Source organism: Podarcis bocagei (genome assembly GCF_964188305.1).
Source record: "Podarcis bocagei genome assembly, chromosome: 1".
Lineage (NCBI taxonomy): Eukaryota > Metazoa > Chordata > Lepidosauria > Squamata > Lacertidae > Podarcis > Podarcis bocagei.
Window position 1 is genome coordinate 43,534,062 of NC_138125.1, and position 21,531 is coordinate 43,555,592.

Here is a 21,531-nt window from a genome sequence, read left to right on the forward strand (position 1 = left end):
AGAAAGTTAGATAATATTGCCCATTAGAAAACTGATTTTTAAAAATATATATCCATATGACAAGCATTCCACATTAATGCAGCATATTGTTTGATTTTTAACACAATATGGTATATCTTAAAATTTCACCAGAAAGAAGGTCTTACGCTCTTGTTTTTTTCTCCAGCTAATATCTGGTCCTGCTTTCTCTTTTTCCTTTCATTCAAGCAGTAGTTCCCAAATTTAAAGCACGGCATTTCAGGACCCTGCCAGATTGTCTAAGTTTTCTTAAATTCTCATTTCCTCTGGGCACTTGCTTCTTGCTTATAGTTACACTAACCGGCGGAGGGGGAGGGGGGAGGGAGGGAGAAGATTTCCAGATTGAAATTTCCACTCTGTAATCTTCATTTTTAATATTGTTTTATTCTCATGTTTCTGCGAGCTGCACATGTACCTGCTTGGGCTTGAAAATGTCAATTCACTTCAAAGCCTGATCCATATTGGTCTCGTCTTCTGAAAATTTCCCTCGCTGTGCAGAGGCTTACATTTCTCTTTGTTGGTTTTTGCTGTTTATTTTGGTATGACGTGTTCTGTGGGCTTCCTAGGGTGCACCTCCTGCTCCGAAACTCCTCCGTCTGTTGTTTGCAACATTCTCTTTCTCCACAGAGTTCCTTCACTTCCCTTAGTGGGGTTTGCCTGTTGTCAAGAATGGGATGAATCCAGACTGTTAGTTGCACTTAGTTCCCATAGACATCAGCGAGGTCAACTTCCTGAGAAATGTGTCCAACTGAGTAGCAGTTACAACAAACACTAGTTTTCTTCTTCTAATAATAAATTTTTATTAATACCCCGCCCTTCCCGGTTCAGGAAACCAGGCTCAGGGCGGCTAACAACAAACTTAAAACACTTAATTGATACTACAAAAATACAGCATAAAATACGGTATAAAGCATAAATAAAATAAAATAAAATCAAACATCAATTTAGGGGGAAAATCCATCCAATAAACATTAGATGATCACCAGGGCTAGCTGGCTAAATTAGTCCCACTTGGGCCAGCAAGGAGACCAGGGGAGAACCAGCTGTGGGATCCCAGAGCGGGCAATCTTCACAAAAAGGGGAGGGGGAGGGAAGGAAGGGGAACAAAAGATCAGGCCAGGTTCAAATTGAAAGCCAGGCAGAATAGGTCTGTCTTACAGGCCCTGTGGAAGGTAGTTAAATCCTTCAGGGCCTTGGTCTCATGGCACAGAGCATTCCACCAGGTCGGAGCCATCACTGAGAAGGCCCTGGTCCTGGTGGAGGATAATCTAACTTCCTTAGGGGCCGGGACCTCTAAGCCTCTAAGGTCCTCTGCAGGGCAAATGGTTCCCCATTTTTAAATACAATATACTCCCATAGAGACTCCTTACACTGTGTTTAAAACCAAAATCGCATTTGGGTAGAAACTGTTTCTCAGGCGGCTAGTCCTAGTCTTTATAACCCTGTACCTTCTTCCAGAAGGCAGAAGCTGAAAGAGATCATTTCTGGGGTGTGCACTATCTTGTACTATCTCTGCAGCTTTCTTATGGCACCTGGAAGCATAGATTTGATCCAAGGTGGGAAGAGTGCACCCAGTTATTCTCTCCACAGTCTTTACAACCCTGGACAGCATTGTTTATTCCCTGACCGTGCAGCTCCCAAACCACACACACAGACCATAAGTTAATACACTCTCCACAGTACAATGGTAAAATGCCATCAACAGGTCCTTTGAGAGATTGTTTTTCTGGAGGATTCTCAGAAAATATAACCTCTGCTGTGCTCTCTTCATCAGGTCTTTGCTGTTTTCTCCCCAGGTTAGGTCGTCTCTCAACTCCATTCCCAGAAAACGAAACACCGAGACCTGTTCCACGCACTTCCCCTCAATAATAAGTGGCTGAATATTCAATTTACATTTCCTAAAGTCCACAATAATCTCTTTTGTTTTCTTTAAGTTAAGGAGTAAGTTGTTTTTCTTGCACCACTCCCCCAACTGCTCAACTTCCTTCCTATAGGCCTCCTCCCCATTTCCAGCCGTGATTAAACCAACCACCGTTGTATCACCTGCAAACTTAATGATCTTATTACTGGGGTATTTGGGGGCACAGTCAGCTGTATAGAGCATATATAAAAGCAGGCTCAACACGAACCTCTGCGGCATCCCTGTATTCATGATGAGATCCGCAGAGACGTGGGAACCCATCCTGACCCGTTGGGAACGGCTTGACAGAAAATCTAATATCCTACACAAACACGGTAGAAGTCCCAGGTCTAATAGTTTGGACACTAATCTATGCGGAAGAATACTATTAAATGCAGAACTAAAGTCTACAAATAACAGTCTCACATAGTTCCCTTGCTTCTCCAAATGAGGCGGGACAGCCTGTAAAGCCATTGCCACAGCATCCTCCGTGGATCTCTTTGCCTTTGTACGCAAACTGGTAAGGGTCAAGTCCCACTGGCAGACAAGACATGATGCGGTTTCTCACCAGTTTTTTGAAACATTTCATTATAATGGGTGTCAAAGCCACAGGGCAAAAATCATTCAGACTGTCTATCTTTGATTTTTTTGGCAGGGGTATAATGGTAGCAGATTTCAGACAGGGTGGAACGATGGCTTGGGCCAGAGAGTGGTTAAAAATCTTCATAAAGATTCCTGCCAGTCCCTTTGCCAGACCACCAGTGTCCACTGTCTTGCTGGTATTGTTTCCCTCAACTCTCTGAAGCCTCAAACTCCCCTCCCATTATTGCCATTGCCCTAATTCTTGCTATCAGATTCAAGATTCTGCAGGACCTCAAGTCTAGCAAGCAGAACAGATGCATGCAGTATTTGGCTGTATTGTGCTCATTCTGAAAAAGAATCAAAGCCCACTCCCAAATCATCCTGAATAGAGAGTTGATTTTCTTTTCCTCCCACATGCAGTTCTATCCCAGCTTCATAGTGCACTTGAAAAAGCTGATCCCAAGAGAACCTATGAGAGTCCATTGAGAAGGGGAGTCTTCACAGGCTGTTGACAGGAGTGAAAGGCTTCTTGGTAACAACACTGAAGAGGAGCCCTCCTAATCTCCTCGCTCTTAATAGAGATAGACAGTTTCCATGAGGCTCAAGGTTTTTGAGGGGGAGAAGAAGAGGCTTCTTATACAGTTCATGGGAGCTTGGCCTCAGTAAGGTTTCCTCATACTCTCCGGACAGAGTCTTGGCAGATTTTCAGGGAATGGAAAACACACGGAAGGTTCAGCGAAAGCAGAACATAGGAAAATGGATTGCGGTGGAGCGAGTACATTAAAATAAAGCAATAGTAATAAATTTTGCAATGTTTGCTTCTTCCTGTTATGGGCCCACAATTTCAGCATGTTACTCGCCACCATTCCATGCCTGCTTGGCAACCCTATGGATATATATATTGGGTGATGTAAGTCTGCAAGCCTAAACACACTTCCTGTCAGTTGCATCCCACCCTTACCTGAGTGTATGTCCCCTCTCTCTGAGGATCCAGAGCTTTTCCAAACCTCACCATCCCTTTTTTCTTACCAACAGCTGAACAAGTGCTGAGGATATGGGGAGGAAAACGGACCTTAATCTTCACAGACAGCAGTGGAAAATGCAGATCCTTCATGCAAATCTGAAACGCATCCAAAATAAACATATATGATCTGGAATAATTATGGCTGTACATCTCAAAGTTTATATGTGAACTGGTGCCAAAAGCTGATCCTTTACAACTGTGAAATACATACCCTGATGAACCGATAAGTGAGGTGTAAGGGCATCGGCTTGTACACTAGGCAAGAAGACTCCAGCAGAAATAAAGGGGCTATAAGCACAAAGGTCTCCATGCCTGACGAATATTCACATTTACTGTGGTACCATTTGGCTGTGGTTGTATCAAAACCTTCTTCTATTGTAGCTGCAACATTCTTTTTCTTGTTCTCACTCCAAATGCATATTCAGGATTATATATACCCTGTGCTGAAATAATGTAAACTTCTGAGTCAAGGAAAGCTTCTCCACTATTAATTTTTCCAAACTGAAATGCACTTTTTAGGTGGGTGGGCTCATATTATTTTTTCATAGTATAAGGAATAAAGTTATTTTCCACAAGAAAATACAATTCTGATTTCACTAGCCATTTGATCATAAGTATCTGGTGGATAAGCTGTCGACATGCAGAGGGCCGCAAGGCCCACTGGCTAGCCCTAGTTGGGCCATCTCCTTCCAATCTTCCTGCAGCAAAGACCATTGACCTCTGCCTGACGTAAATCATCGACCCAGGCTTCAAAGCCAGGGCACACTATCAGCAGAGTGAACTGCGCACACAGAATAGGCGTGAGGCTTGTGGAAGTATACTACAACTACAGATTTATTAATCATAAATCAGGACAAAGAAACATGTCGTCTCTCTCTCTTTGTCTTCTCAGAGACACAGGGAAAAGCAAAAGCTATACACACAACAGAAGTTCCCAGCAAGCTGTGCTGGAATGTAAACAGACATGTGACACGCAACAGTTCCACACGTCTGCTCCTTAAGGTGGAATGGAGATGTCAAAATGTCTCTGCTATTGCTATCTTCCAAGGCTTCCTGCATCAACAACTGATGGAGAACTCTTCTGGGATCAGCGTTATAATTTGCAGTTATCGGTGTCTGCAGTAAGGGACTGGAAATGGGTCTTCTGTTGTCTTTGAAGAGTAAAAAAGTATAGTGAGGTTATTTTGCGACTGAACTGCTTGCCATCAATAGTTCTGTATTGTAAACATTCTTAATTTTTGTAAAAACAAAAACAAAAAAAACCCCCACAACACGATGGAGGGTGATTCCAGATGGGTGTTTATTGTCAGACTAGTTCAAGATTTTTGCAGTGTCTGTGCATCATTGTTATCAAAATGTCAGACCATTCCCCCCCCCCTTTATATAATCTGAATTTACCCTTTCTGGGCAAAAACAGTTAAGTTAAAAAAAGTGTTGTGAAACAACAACAACAACAACAACAACAACAAAATGTTGCCAACACCCTATCTGCAATATCTGAACAATCCTTTTAAAATAAACCCCCATCTGGAAACACCTGGGATTTGGATGTATAACACGTATGTAGCTGAATAGAGCACTTTTCCACACTAGGGGTTGTAGCCCAAATTAGTCATGTCCGTTCAAGAGTTACTAAGAGTTACTAACTTGGGCCCATCAATTTCAATGGCTTATTGTGCGTTAAACTTAATTGGATACAAACCTAGGTGTTTAGAATGGAATTGCCACACATAGTCTACATATTAATTTTTTACAGGGCATCAGTACACCACCATTATTCAGTCATTCCTGTCTTGTATTTTCCCTGTGATCCTTCTGTCCCCGCCCCAACCAAACCACAGAAAATCTGACATTTCTCAGAAGAAAAAGAGACTAACAGTCTTCACAGATTGCATATTCCTTTAGCACTGATCTTCTGTCTTTTTAAAGGGGAGGGGTTTCAAAGCGGGCTGTAATGTACCAGGCAAGCACAGCACAACGTCAGTGGGAACCAAGCAGAATGTCAGCAGACTGATTTTCTCCTACTCTCTTAACATTAAAACTTGGGGACATCCAATGAAGCTGAATGTTGGAAGATTCTGGAGAGAGAAAAGAAAGTACTTCTCCACACAGGGAATAAACTGTGGGATTTGCTCCTGCAGGATAGGGTTGCCATACGTCCAGAATTTCCCAGACACAACCAGGATTCGGCTATCAGAAACAGTGACCAGGCAGCAATCACCGTAATGTCTGGGAAAATCCAGAGGTATGTCGGAAGTGTAGATTTTGGCAAATTTCCTTTTAAAAAGCCAAAAAACTTCAAAAAAAAAAAAGATTTTGCAAGAAAACACAAAACTTTATCAACAACTTTTGTGTCCGGATTTTCAGTTTTTGAAATATGGCAACCCTACTACAAGAGGCAGTGATGGCCACCAACTTGGATGCCTTTGAAAGAGGATTACAAAAATTCAAGGAGGACAAGGCTGTCAGTGGCTACTAGCCCAGATGTCTATGTCCAAGTTCCACTATGTCCAAGTTCCACTGTTCCACAGTGTGCTTCTGAATACCAGTTGCTGGAAACTGCAAGAGAGGAGAGTGTGCTGTTGCACCCAGGTCCTGCTCGCAGGCTTCCTGTAGGCATCTGATTGACCCTTGTGAGAACAAAATGTTGGAGAAGATAGGCCACTGGTCTGATTCAGTAGGCTCTTTTAATATTTTTGTGTCAAAAGGGCACGGGGAAAGAGCTTGTGGGATCCAACGTGCCATAGCAACACATTTTCTTGAACATTGTGAGTTTAATCAAATTCCTACAAGAGTAATTCTGAGAGGACAAAGCGGGTGGTTCATCCAGCGTTGTCTCTGGGATTGTGAAACAGCGAAGAGAAACTAGATTTCTGCAAAGGAAGGGGAAACTGATGCATAAAATACACAGTTTAAATTAATAATCAAGCCACATAAATGCATGTGCCCCTCCATGATCTCTGGTAGGCGTACAGGAAAATGCTGAACCTGCAATATAGCTGCTTAATCAGTACCTGGCAAGGTGAAGAAGGCCTGCGCGGTGCCAGGGAATTAAACGGCTGCCAGCACAGGAAACAAGGCCCTTGAAATCAAGCCCACATCTCAGAACTTGTGTTATGATTAGCAAAGGACGCTTCATGTATTACACATGCAGCGTCACAGGCACTACCAAAACACGGGATTCACGTACAGATGTTTGGGCGAGAGCCTGCTTAATACATGTTACATGGCCTCCTCCCATTCAGGTTCTTCCTCACTTTACATGTTCTGCTATCAATTTGGGATTCTTTTGCCTGAAACTCACTACATGTATCCTCTCACTTGGCAAAATATACCGTATTTTTCGCTCTATAGGACGTACTTTTCCCCCTCCAAAAACGAAGGGGAAATGTGTGTGCGTCCTATGGGGCGAATGCAGGCTTTTGCTGAAGCCTGGAGAGCGAGAGGAGTTGGTGCGCACCGCCCCCTCTTGTTCTCCAGGCTTCAGGAAGCTATCCGCAAGCCTAAGAGCGCGGCGGGAGTGCCCGCTGGGCTCCCAAGGCTTGCGGATAGCAGCCTCCAAACCCGACCTGGTTTGGAGGCTGGTGGGGGGGGGGGGGGAAAGCAGCGCTTCCCCCCACTGCCAGCCCCACAAGCTCGGGGGACAGCGGGGAGGCAGAGTGGGCTCCAGAGGCTTCGGGTGAACGCACCTTGAATGCACAGAACGCACCTTGTTTTAGAGGGGGAGAACAAGCAAAAAAAAATTTTTCCCTGTTCTCCCCCTCCTATGGTCCGGTGCGTCCAATAGAACGAAAAATACGGTAATAATAATAATATTCATGTCAATAATGCTCATGGAGCTAATTCTGTTAGACACTTTTCCTTTGTCAGCTCACCAGACACAAACCTTAAGCCTGCCTGTGCGCAGTGTACCAAAATAAGCTGGGGAAGCTTTTTATCACCCAGAGGTGAGTATGATTGCCTGCTAATGCAGACAGAGCACACTGTAGCAAAAGGCACAGCTAGATGTGCTGGAGGAAAGGTTGACGACCGAGCTGATGGTTGCTGCCACTCTGTGCATGCATGCTCACATGGACCTGCACCTTGCAGTCCAGTTTCCTCAGTGACACCACGAGTCCCCAGCATCTTGGGGAATTCCATCCAGCCATTCATGTTTCAGAAGGCCTCCTTCTCTGAACTCAGAGAACTAGTATCCAGTGATATTTTTCTAGAAAAAGGTGCCGGAACTCACCAGGAAGGCCTCCCTCATTCTCTTAGAATGGCAGTGTTGCCCATCTGACAGATGCCAGAACTGAGTTCTGGTGAGTTCTGGCTGAAAAAAGCCCTGTGTGTATCGCAAGCCAGCTTCTCCTGAGTAAGCACAGTAAAACATAGGAGACCTAAAGTGTACAGTGGAGCCTCGGTTGTCAAACGTAATCCGTTCTGGAAGACCATTTGACTTCCAAAACATTTGACAACCGAGGCGCAATGGGCATTTGGAGAATTCAATTGAAAAAACTGAGAAATGTGCTTTGGCCTTACTAGAAAAATTAACCAATATACTGAAACTGACATAGGGACAAATAGAAGAAGACGCCTTCACCCCGGTATGGCTCCCCTTTATCACATACACAGCCCAAGAAAACAACGACAAGAATCCACCAACAGCATACGAATCAATGCGGCTAACCTGATCCACTCACACATGAAAACAAAGTTCACCACAGCCGATCATAAACAAACAACCACACCCTAGGCCATGGGTAGGGAAACTAAGGCCCGGGGGCTGGATCTGGCCCAATCGCCTTCTAAATCCGGCCTGCAGACGGTCTGGGAATCTGTGTGTTTTTACATGAGTAGAATGTGTCCTTTTATTTAAAATGCATCTCTGGGTTATTTGTGGGGCATAGGAATACATTCATTTCCCCCCCAAAAATATAATCCGGCCCCGCACAAGGTCTGAGGGACAGTGGACCAGCCCCTTGCTGAAAAAGTTTGCTGACCCCTGCCCTAGGCCAACTCCAACCTCTCTCACCACCAAAGGAACACAAGCGAATAGCAAAGAGAACCTGCACAAGCGACGCTGACACAAAACTCCACACATACATTAAGTAAAATAGAAACATCGCCACCCAACCCCAACCCCACTCACCATTCCCCCCTCCACCTGTTTCCCCCTTTTCTTCCTAATGTAACATTAATGTCTCAACAAATGAAACTGATCTGTAGAAAATGTAACTTGAAAGCGACATTGCACATACGTTTGTAAACCAAGAAATCTTTAATAAAAATACATTGAAAAAGAAATGCACCTTGGAAACCATTCAACTTCCAAGGCGTGTTTGAAAACGGAAACAATTACTTCCGGGTTTTCAGCTTTTGAAAACTGAAACGTTCAGCTTCCGAGATGCTCGAAAACCAAGGTTCCACTCTATTTATGTAGGAACATATGGACAGATTTGATCCTGTCTGCTTGTTCTGGGGCACAAGATGAAGCATTGTTTGGTTTCATTCCAGATCTCTGCTCCTGTTCATTTGTGAACCAAGAAATTATTTATTTCATGCTGTCATAATTCATATCACTAAATGTCATATTATTACAAATAGCACAGGTATGAGAAACCGTCCGGTGAGAAATTCGCTGCTTATGTGTTTGGGTGGTGGCGGCAGTGTGGCTAGGGATAAAGGTAGAGATTTAACTAGCACACTATTATTACCTCAATGACATGTTGCAGAATACACCTGCAGACACCCCCACCAGCCTGGAGGGGCCCTTTCACTATCAAAAAATCGTAAAATGCAAAAATAGGAATAGCAATTTAACAGCAAAAGAAATAAAAATAGATACAATTGGAGTGTGTGACTCTTGAGTCAATGGTTCCTTCTTGTTTCTCACACAATTTCCCCCACACCAACCTTTAAAAGCCATTAAGCTGTGCAGAAATAAAATTGGTTGCCTGTGTACTGAAACACTCAAGAAAAGAGAGGAAAGGAAACCCCCCTCTTTTTGTGTTTCTTGGTGGGTGCGGTCTTCAGTTTCTACTTGACCTATTTACTGAAAGCCAATTATATCTGCTCAATGTGGGTTTGTTGTGTTCTCTCTCTCTCTCTCTCTCTCTCTCTCACACACACACACACACACACACACACACAACACACAGGGTTTGAGTGTCAGCTGCAAATGAGGTCTCTCCAGCAACAGAAGGATGGGATTCTTTTGGATTCTCTTAAGGTTAGAGTGAAAGCATGTGACAGCGAGGGGCAGCAGACACAGAAGCTTTTGTATACCTCAAGAATCCCGAGGCAAAATTGGGCGAGGCAGAAAATACAGACAGATCTCTGTTGGTAGACAAGGGGGCGATAAGATTGAAAAATTGAAGATAAAATCAGAATTTTACAGTCCCTTCACAAGGGAAACCTACATTAGCCTTGGCTATATTTTAATGAAGAAGATATTTAAATTAAAACACAGAAGGCCCATTCTCCCGCCCATTTTGTAGGCAATAATTTGTCAAGGAGAGAGGTCACTGGAGGGAAAGCTGAAAAATCATGTTGCATGTTTCCCTTGCTGCTTTCATTCCAAGTGGATAAAAAATTCAGGGAAGAATGCCTGGCAGCTTTCAAAGGACATATTAGTTTCTGAATAGCCATGGCTACAACAACCACCTGCAAATCATTTGAGCCGTGTGGGTGCCCAAACAGTAACAGCAGGATTGCCTCCAGTGTGATTCATTCCCTCCATCATTTGGTACTTCAAGAACAATCCTATGTTGGGCTCCCAATGCTCACCCATCCCAGCCAGCATAGCCAGCGGTCAGGGATGATGGGAGTCGGGAGTCCAACAGCATTTGAAGGACCACAGTTTCCTCACCTTTCCTATACATGCATTGAACTGCATCAAGTTACCGTACCCTTTTGTAACAAACACCAACAGATGGATTCAACTAAGTAGGTGCACTAGCAGGAGCAATGGGACTTCCTACGGGCCCACCACTCAGCTCAGGGGGGCAGGGAATCCCCAGCAGAGTGCATGGGGGGAGGAGAGAGGCGACAGTTGTGTCACACGTGCTGGAAAAGCATGTTGTGGCTTTCCTCCCTAGGCATCTAGTGGGTTCTTAGTGTGGCTTGAATTTATGTCAGATACAGTCTGCTCTGGAAACTGGTGTGCATCACATATACAGTGGTACCTTGCTTCACGAACTTAATCCGTTCCAGGAGTCCGCTCAACTCCTGAAACTGTTCAAAAACCAAGGTGTGGCTTCTGATTGGCCGCAGGAGTTTCCTGCACTCAAGTGGAAGCCACGTAAGACGTTCGGGTTCCGAAAAACATTCGCAAACTGGAACACTTAATTCTGGGTTTGTGGCGTCCAGGAGCTGTTTTGTTTGACAACTACGTAAGCTGTTCGAGAACCAAGGTACCACTGTATTACTAAAACTTAGGGTAAACATCTTTTATTTTATTTTTTACACAGGGTGGTGAGTACTATTTTTACATAACTCAAAGTCCTACTAGCTTCATGTCCTAGATAAAATAAAAGCACAAGATTGAAGCAGCCCTATAAAGCAGCAACAGTTCTGCCATCACAGGAGGCAAGTGGCCATTTTTCTAACCTAAATTATAGCAGAAGGGAGAACAGCAACCGACAGTTTGACTGCACTGAATTTTGACATGCGTTCAGGTTTATATTTCGTTAGTATGTGGAGAGGGGGACTGGGGCAACCTCTGCTTGAATTTATCCTCTGTTGATTTAAAGAGATCCTTTCAAAACAAAAGACTGCATCATTGACATTTTGCCCAGCGATAGCATTGGAGAGCGTTAGGAGAGTCCAGGTTTTGCTTATCTGATCATCTCAGGTTCTACGGAGTAATACTTCTCTTTTCAAACCACTTTTCAGTATTCATATGAGCACAACCTGCGATAGCATCTTTATTCTTACAATTGAGTAAAGATGGGCTTGGCCCTTTCATGGCAGAATTGTTTATTATTACAATGCTTGCTCAATGTGCCAGAGTCCTGTTCTGTCTCCAGGGGAAGGACTTGTCATCAATTTTCATTGTATTTTTCTATACCAACACCTGCACACTCAGCTCTTTAAAAACAAAAAAGCGCTTCATCAACTACAACCCATGCTAAGATTTTTTAAAAAAAATTTACAGGAGAGTTTGAAAACAATTCAGATTGAATTTCTTGCTGTCTGAATCAATTCCACCTCTTTCTCCTCCTGCAAGCAGGATTACAGTCAGAGCTTTCATTAAGAGCTGGGACAAGGCAGGGGGTTCTGAGCTGAAGCAACCCCTCTCAGAAAATTCAATGAGAGATTTCCCCTCCTTCCATAATTTATTTATTTTTAATGAGTCAGAAGCCAGCTAAAATTAAGCCCCATTCAATCACACTGATTTGAATGTGAGAAATTTAAGCACATGCCTAACCCTCTCATGGAAACAGATGGCACTTCAAATGGTGCTTCCGTTTACCTGGATTGTGCCCTGCTCTCTTTTAGAGTGTTGGCTGCAATTTGTGCATAAGAAATCAAGCTGTTATGGGGTCGATTCATGTTGCCATTGTGGCACGGGATCCGGATTTCATGTGGATTTGTCCCTGGTAAACTGATAACGACACTTACAAAAGTCACATGAGATGAGTGCATCATGCGCGTCCTTCCAGCATCAGGACTGCAGTACAGTTGTGCCTTGGATCCTGAACACCTTGCGAGTCAAACGTTTTGGCTCCCAAACACCACAAACCTGGAAGTGAGTGTTCCCGTTTGTGAACATTCTTTGGAACGTGAACATCCAACACGGCTTCCAATTGGCTGCAGGAACTTCCTGCAGCCAATTGGAAGCCTCACCTTGGTTCCTGAACGTTTTGGAAGTCGAACGTACTTCTGGAACGGATTCCGTTTGACTTCCGAGGTACCACTGTAGTTTCTGAAAGGCCAAATGAAATAACCCATCAACTCCTTTAAAAGTAATGACACTTTTATCTATTCTAGTTGTATAGTTGAACCAGGAGAGATTGTTCGTGTATTTGAAGTATGGGATGCTGCTGAAACCTACTTGTATTTGCAATTTCCATCAGAGCCAGAAGCAGTACTTCTGTTGTTGAACAAATAACTGGATACAGTTATGGGCTGGTTGGGTCCAGGAAGTAGTAGTCACTTCCGTGAGGGAGTAGTCCTAGCCTCTTTAACAGGGACAGTGATTAGACTGCTCCTGAAGAAACCTAACATAAGAACAGCCCTGCTGGATCAGGTCCATTTGGTCCACCATCCTGTTCTCACAGTGGCCAACCAGCGGTCCATGAGAAGCCCACAAACTGGCTTCTGATTGTCTTGTCCTCCATGAATTTGTCCAGTCCTCTTTTGAAGGCATCATAGCCTCTTGTGGGAGCAAACTCCAAAGTTTATGCACAGTGTTCTCTCTCCCGAATCTTCCAACATTCAGCTTCATTGGAAGTCCACAAGTTCTAGCGCAGGAGAGGATAACACTCTTCTCTGTCCTCTTTCTCCATGCCGTATGCATAATTTTACACACTTGCATCATGCTGCCTTTCACTCACCTTTTCTCTAAAGTAAACTCTCTCCCCCAAGATGCTATAACTTTACCTCATGGGGATATTCTGCATTCCCTTGATCATTTTGATTGCCCTTTTCTGAAACTTCACCAGCTTTACAATACCTTTTCTGAGTTGAGGTCACCAGAACTATTCCGTGTATTCCAAATGCGGTCACACCATAGATTTATATAATGCCATTATGATATCTGCAGTTTTATTTTCAATTTCTTTCCTAATTATCCCTAGCATGAAATTTGTCTTTTCCACAGTTGCTACTGTCCTGATCTGGTCACTCACTGGCAGTTCGGACCCCATGGAAAATATATGTGAAATAAACGTGGCCACCTCACTAACTCTAGATAAGTCTATGAACAAGTTAAAAAGCACAGGTCCCCAAAAGCAGTCCTTGGGAGGGGGGACTCCACCTTCTAAACTCTTCCGTTGGGAGACCTGTCCATTCATTCCTTCTCTCTGCTTCCTGCCACTTAACCAGTTCCTAATCCACAAAAGGACCTCTCCTCTTACTCCTTGACTGTAAGCTTGCTCAGGAATCTTTGGAGGCATACCTTGTTAAAAACGTTTTAAAAGTCCAAGAACACTATGTCAACTGGATTGCCTCTACTTTACTGTATATGTGTGCTACTTCTAGTAAGTTAGGGAGACAGAACTTACCCTTGCAGAAGCCATGTTGCTGCTACTGTTGCTTCAGCAAGCCTTGTTCTTCTATAGGCTTGGTTATTTGGTTTAACAATACTATCCACCAGCCTTCCCAAACAGACTTTACACTAACCGGCTTGTAATTTCCAGACCACCAACCTACCAACCCAGATCACTTAATTGGTGTTACGTTGGCTATCTTTTCCAGATCTTAGGGACAAGTTACCTATTTTTGTTAGCATCTGCTCTCGATCCATTCCAGTCCGGCTTCCGTGCTGGTCATGGGACCGAGACGGCTCTGGTCGCCCTAACAGATGATCTCCGCAGGCAGCTGGATCGAGGCGGGTCGGGGCTGCTGATTCTTCTAGATCTGTCAGCAGCCTTTGACATGGTCGATCACGAACTTCTGGACCACCGCCTTGCCGACGTGGGGATCCAGGGCACAGCCCTTCAATGGCTGCGCTCGTTTCTCTCCGGTTGGGGACAGAGGGTGGCGCTTGGGGGGGAATTGTCATCGCGCCACTCCTTGGTGTGTGGAGTGCCTCAGGGTGCGATTCTCTCCCCGATGCTTTTTAACATCTTTATGCGCCCCCTCGCCCAGCTTGTCCGGAGTTTTGGGCTGGGTTGCCATCAGTATGCCAATGACACCCAACTCTATCTGTTGATGGATGGCCATCCTGACTCGGCCCCAGATACACTGACCAGATGTCTGGAAGCTGTGGCTGGATGGTTACGTGGGAGCCGGTTGAAGTTAAATCCTTCGAAGACAGAGGTCCTCTGGCTGGGACGGAGCGATATGGGATTGAGGGGGCAACTCCCATCTCTTGTGGGGGTGCAATTAGTGCCAGCATCGTCCGTTAAGAGTTTGGGTGTAATCTTCAATACCTCCCTCTCTATGGAGGCGCAGATTACAGCTATAACAAAGGCGGCATTTTTTCATCTCCGCCAAGCTAAGCAGTTGGCTCCTTATCTCTCTCGCCCTGACCTAGCCACTGTGATCCACGCGACGGTCACCTCCAGACTGGATTATTGTAACTCACTCTACGTGGGGCTGCCCTTGAGACTGACCCAGAAACTCCAGCGGGTGCAGAATGCCGTGGCGAGACTCCTTATGGGGTCTTCGCTGCGAGATCATATCCATCCGGTGCTGTACCAGCTGCACTGGCTCCCGGTGGAGTACAGGATCAGGTTTAAGGTGCTGGTTTTAACCTTTAAAGCCCTATACGGCCTAGGACCCTCGTACCTACGGGACCACCTCTCCTGGTATGTCCCACAGAGAAATTTACGGTCTGCAAATAAAAACACCCTAAAGATCCCAGGCCACAGAGAGGTTAGGCTGGCCTCAACTAGAGCCAGGGCTTTTTCGGCTGTGGCTCCCATCTGGTGGAACGCTCTGTCACAAGAGACCAGGGCCCTGCGGGACCTGACATCCTTCCGCAGGGCCTGCAAGACAGAGCTGTTCCACCAGGCCTTTTGTCAGGGCGCAGCCTGACCCCCTCCTCTGGCAATCTACACAAAATTTTGCTTGATGGTTGCCATTAATTTGATTTTAATTTGATTTAATTAATTTTATAATGAATGTTTTAGAATGTTGGACTGTTTTGATTGTTGTTAGCCGCCCTGAACCCAGCTTCGGATGGGGAGGGCGGGATATAAATAAAATATTATTATTATTATTATTATTATTATTATTATTATTATTATTATTATTATATTAACAATTTCGCATTTGAGTTCCTTGACAATTCTTGAGTAGATGCCATCTAGTCCCAACAATTTGTTCACATTTATTTTGTCTATTAGGCCTTGAACTTCTTGCAAATGTTCAGGAACAAGGACCCACCCTATTTATTAATTATTACTATTATTATAAAGAGAGATACAAAGAATTCAGTCAGCTTCTCTTCTCCTTGTCCTCCTTCAGCACACCTTTCACTCCCTTGTTATCCAAGGGTCCAAAGCCTCCCAAAATGGTCTCCTGCTACTAATGTATTTAAAATATTTTGTTGATGGCGGTCTTTGTTTTTAACAATGTGCTCCTCAAATTCTCTTTTAGCATCCCTTATTGTCAGCTTGCGTATTTATTTATTTTGGCCAGAGTTCACGTTCCTTTTACTCCCTCCTCATTTGGACAAGACTTACCTCTAAGAGCTTCTTTGATTCTGCACGTCAAACACACTGGCATCTTCTTGGTCCTGGTGGTAACCTAAACTGGACTTAGAAGATGTAAGCAACTGTAGGCCAGTCGCTAACATTCCTTTCCTGGGCAAGGGGCTTGAGCTGGATGTCAGGTACTTGGGAACCCCATGCAAGGGATTTTGACCGGCATAATGATCTCATATGATTGACAGGCTATCCACCTGTCACAGATTTGGTCCGTGAGGCTAATACAGATAAGGATCTGGTCCATGGAGCCGAAAAAGGTGCCCCACCCATGTCTTAACACAAATATTTGACCTCAGAGTTCATTTTGGCTAATCTCTCAAGTTGATTACTGCAGGACGCTCTCTATTGAGCTGCATTTCCAAAACATTCAGAAGCCTGTAGTGCTGAATGCCCAATTGAAAGTGCCTGTGATGACCTTCAACGCCCTTCAAAGACTTGCAGGCGGAACTATGTAACCTAAGGGGCACTTCCTCCCATATGCACCCCTCCGTGTCCCCTCCAATCCATAGGAAAGGTGCTGCTTGCATCTCCCATCTTTTACCGAGGTGAAAACTAGAAGAACTCAAGAGCAGCTATTATTAACACACAGAACGAGAGGATTTGATTTAAGCATTTTATTAAAAATTGTACCAGTTATGGGGGAAAAATCCAAGACGAATATATTTAAAAGCACCAAAACAGAGAAAAGCCAGAGCTAAATATATTGCAAAGGTACCAAAAACTAAAATGGGTGGGGTGGGGAGGATCTCCTCTAAAGTTGCCACAGGTCAAGGCAGAAGAGTCCTGAAGGCACACAACCAGGATAGACAAAATGCTACATTCTCGCTGGGTCTCTGACTATGGAAAAGGAGGTTTGTGCGCTTCAGGACCAGGTTTGCCAAGGATCTGGCTGGAGAGCCATCTTGCAAGCTGGGAGGATCGGAGGGGAGACAGCATGAGTGAATTATATGCTAAAACTAATTTTAATTTTAGAAAGGTTACCTGCTTTCCCAGTGCAATTGGCTATTGTCAAGTTAACTTCTTTCTATAAAAAGTACAAGAGTCCAGTGCGGGAGCAACACACACTTCTCTTTCTATACCACTCCTGAATCGTGGCGCATATCTAAATTCCTTTTTTAAAAAATCTGCAATTGGGAAGGGAGAGGATTGCAAAAGAAAAAAGAAAAAGGCACAATGACCAAATTTAAACTTCACCTGGAGGTTAAACCATTATAGTAACAGGATTTTCTAAAACCCCGAAAGAAGGCTGATGCTTCAGTTAGGAACCCAACTTTTCAAAACATTTGACTTATATTTGGTCTTCTTCACATCGCTTGACCAGACTATCTGTCTGAAGAGGGTAGAGAAATAGTATAGCCTTCTTTAATGGATATTACATCAATGTGATGAATATGGTGTCAAGGAGTTGGAAAGGGGAGGCACAGTGGCCATGTAGCCTTCTTTACAAGGGACAGTCCTTCAGTCTTTATTTGTTCTTCATCCCTGTATGACAAACTAGAGCTGCCTATTTTTTCTTTGGCCAAGACGTTCTGGACAGCTTGGCTTTAAGTGGCTCTTGTGAAGGTGAACAAGATCGTAAGAGTAAGAATAAAAAGCACCTTGCACTTTGAAAAGTGATCTAAAGGATGTTATGTAACAGTTGCCTTCCGGGTTGTGTATGCCTATATCTGACTCCTTGAAGCTCTTCAGAAGAAAAAACCATACAGAAGAAATCATTAGGGTTTTTTTATAGAAAAAGCATTGTACACGCAATAATTTTCATAACACCATTTTAAACCGTCTAAACAATTCAATCCCCTTAGCACCCTTAAGTTGCCTCCCCCATCCCATACCCCGCTTTACTCAAAGGCTTCAAATAGACAAAAGCCCTTCTCATAAACACAGGAAATGGCTTCCATAATCTCCAGTGCCCCCTCCTGAGACACAGGCCCCACCCAGAGATAGTTAGTTGCACTTGAGACCCATCGAAATCAATGGGAAAAGTTAGGCCTGAGTTACTGATGTTCACTTGCTTTCAGCAGAGCTTCATTTTAGCACAACCAACCTTCACTCAGATTTTAATTTGGAAGATGCCAAGTTCCAAAATTAATTTCAAAGGGAAAGTGTTTCCTATACAAGTGTGTGTTTGTGTCTGTGCAGGCAGAAGGGAGGGTTGCCAATATTTGAACTGGTCTCTGTAGCTGTGCCTTTCAACAGCGGCTTGGTTGGAATGAAATAACTGGGTACAGCGTTTTACAACATGGAAATGAACATCAACCCCCCTTCTAAGCCCAGCAAGTCAAGCTGCTGATAGAGGTCCAGGGCAGCAAGGCACTTGAAACAGGAGCAACCGTATCTCAAGCAGAGGGATAGAAGAGACTACATTTTATTTATACACATAAACAATTATATTCCAGAACATTTCGTGTTTGGGATATTTCCCAAAAGGGGCTTAATTTGCAAATGGGTTGTTGAGATATTGCAAGTGGCTTGTTGGCAACGGGGTTTTGTTTTCATTTATTGTTTTCATTTATTCATTTCATTCATTTATTGTTATTTCATTTATTGCTGGCATTTACATGCTGACAACATAGTGTGGCTGCTGCATAAAACTTGCATGCATGAGGAGCAACACAATAAACACTCATCTGGAGACACCCTTGGCCTGTTTTCTCCCGATACTTACAGCTAAGAACGAGAACTTTGTACCAGTTCTGAGCCCATGTACAAATGAAACTGAATGATCCCAAGCACTCTTTCCGTCAGAGGTGGGGAAACTGTGACCTACTAGATGTTGCAGGATTACAACTCCCACAGTCCCTGCCCACTGCACATGCTGTCTGATGGACACTGCAGTCTAGCAATATCCAGAGGGCCACAGGTTCCCAGTCTGTGCTTTATATGCTGAAAGAGTTCTTGGACAGCTCACTAAGAAATTCTTCTTGATGCACTTCCCCCCTGCTAGCTAAAGAATCAGAAGCAATCTTTTATTATTTTTAATGGCCGTATTAAGCAGTTTTGGATTATAATCACTGGAATGACAACCAGGGTTGCCAACTGATGGGGTGGGGAGCATTCAGACTTTAACATTTCAGAGCAGCTAGATGTGCAGAAACCAGCAAATATACCTTTTTATGACATGGGCTGTCGGCAGCTAAATCCTGCAAATCAAGCAGCTTTTAGTTGCACACCAACAAGCTGAGAAGCTGGCATCCCTATCAACCTCCCCCCCTGCCCAAGCTATGAAATAGATGAGCTGTAGCTAAGGCACGTGAGCCCTCAACTGCGAAGGATGTCTCAAAAGGAGAGCGGCTCGCAAACGTCGCATGAGACATTTGAGAACATATCTAGGTTTTCAAAGGTAAATTTCTGAGGATTTGCTGAAGTGCTCTGAAGGAGCCGCAGAGATACTGACGTGACATGGGGCACAATCCCCTACCGACTTACTAAGTAAGTCCTACAAAGCTCAGTAGGATTTACTCAGTCAGGTGTGCAACGGGACCGCGCCTTCAGCTCACTTCGGATTTTAGCAGCTGCTTTGAGAACACACTTTCATCTGCAACTAATACAAAGCAATTCAGATGCAACAAGCTTGCCAATGAAGGAAAGCCCTCCATCCCATTCGAATAAATTGCTGGCGGAATCTGCCAGCAATTGGTATCTTCCACCAGAACAATCCTCAGTCCTGCTTTTCGTATTTCTAGCTCCACTACTGAGTTTATCACCCACAGTGGAAGCAGCCACTGTCAGGAGGGTGGAGGCACGGAGCTGACCTCCCATTCCCAGTGGTGCAGTGGGCACATTGCCAGTGCACTGGCGTGAGTGTCGGATTGGCGTTTGCACAGTGCTGACCTTGTTGCTGCATATTGCCCCCTGTTCCGTTCTGGTAAACTGCGGTGACATTCTTAACGGCAGGTCAGTAAACTCTGCCCACTGCTAATATGCGGAACTCAAATCATTTAAAAATATGACGTAATAGGAGAATGAGCAAGAATGCCTGCTTTCAGAACACAAAACTGGGCGGGTTAGGAGATAATAAAACAACACCCAGGATGGCTATCCCCACATGTCATCATTAACATGCTTGCTCTGCAATGGGTATTAAAATCCATGCCAGAAAAAGCGGTGTGTTTGGATCGCCAGGTTACCACCCAGAAACCTACGGTACCCAATACCTTTAAATCACCTGATGCACCCGGTGATAAGGCAGCAGCCCAATCCCAAGGCATTTTTTAACTCCAGGCCTGCACAGCTGTTCCTTGCTCACCAGCACTTGCTGGTCAAGCTGGCTGCCCCATTTCCCCAAATGGGCTGGCCCTGCAGTGATTTCTTCCTTCCACCCCAATCCCTGCTCCCTGGACATTGGGTGTGCGATACAGGCGCATGGTGGAAGAGTAGCTGGCAGCACACACAGGCACGTTCAGGTGGGCAAAGTCTCTACAGATGCATTTGGATTTTTTAAAAAGGGGCATAGGGAGGCACGTGGTCACAGGAACAATCCCTCGTATTTCCAGGTAGGGCTGGGAAACCTCAGAGAACCAATCAGTGTAGACAAAGCTAAGCTGAAAGGGCCAATGGGCTGTGTCAGCAGAAGACACTTTCCCATGTTCCAGAATGCAATTTGGCAATCTGTGACTACAATGTGGAGTAGCAAATATATATACTGGTTTCATTTGTGGTGCTTAGAGCATTTTCTCCATTGAGTATACACTTACTCTGCTTATGGCTAGTGGGCAATTTTTATTAAGCCCCGCCATAAGTCTTTGTTCAGTGGCATTGATACTTCCAACTTTATGCTCAAGGTTCTCCCAACCATTGTGCATGCCAAATTCCATGAAGCACATTCAACCTGTTTTGCCAGGTTCAGAATGTGCGATTAATGCCATCCCTGGCCCACTTCCACAGGGCAGCATTGTCCAAGTGGGCTTGGAGCCAGCTATTGCTGTGAATCGGGGGCTATGTATGTGCTTATTTGTGCAAAGTACTTATTAATGTGAATCAATACCGGCTCGCAGTTCCTTTTGAACAGCATCTTGGTGCTTTATCTAACTCAGGCTTTATCGCCATGCCAAAACAGCCCTTATTCATACTCCACATGGAGCAAAACAAGACCAGTAGCCAATCTGAGGAAAAAGCAAAGCTACAGGCATGGCCTCCTATGCAGGCACTGGATTACCCTTCCTGCTCCCTTATTCTAGCAGCTGATATGGACAAAGCTCGCGAGCGGCAGAGAGGCTGGAAGAGCAGGAAAGCCTTGCTTCAGGGCCAGCATGCAAAACGAGAGAGTTCCATCCTTCAGGAACACAGACAAGAACTTGCTGCCAACAGGCTGCTTAGGTTGGCAGGGGAAGACAGGCAGGCCTGGTACAATGGGAAAAATTAAAAGGCCATGGAACACAGAGAAACCTCAGAAACCGACATAAAAACGGTAGCGGGGCATCTGTAGCCACAGAAGTTGTGCAGCAGAGCACTGCTAGCACCGAGACCATCAGCACTTTGTGAAAAGCCGGTCTTCCCAAGGGCTGCTCTTTTTATCTGAAGACCATTTCCCCTCCTCTCTCCCCACCTTGCCCTAATTCTTGGCAGCTGGAAACTACCTTAGGCAGTGCAGTTTGTTATGATTTCTGTCTCAGTTTCCAAGAATTGCAGCAAAAGCACTATTACGGGCT

General features: G+C 44.5%; 1 protein-coding gene across 3 annotated transcripts in view; it reads right to left on the minus strand.

Moving 5' to 3' along the window:
* Positions 1-353: 353 nt before the first annotated feature.
* Positions 354-21,531, minus strand: part of BMF (Bcl2 modifying factor) — a 67,431-nt gene continuing 46,253 nt past the window's right edge. For all 3 annotated transcript variants that reach the window (XM_081210203.1, XM_081210202.1, XM_081210201.1), the window contains exons 4-5: positions 3,462-3,620; positions 354-675 (exon numbers count right to left, since the gene is read on the minus strand). In XM_081210203.1, the coding sequence (XP_081066329.1) occupies positions 550-675; positions 3,462-3,620 (285 nt within the window). In that variant the 3' untranslated portion in view covers positions 354-549. The remainder of the gene's footprint in view (positions 676-3,461; positions 3,621-21,531) is intronic.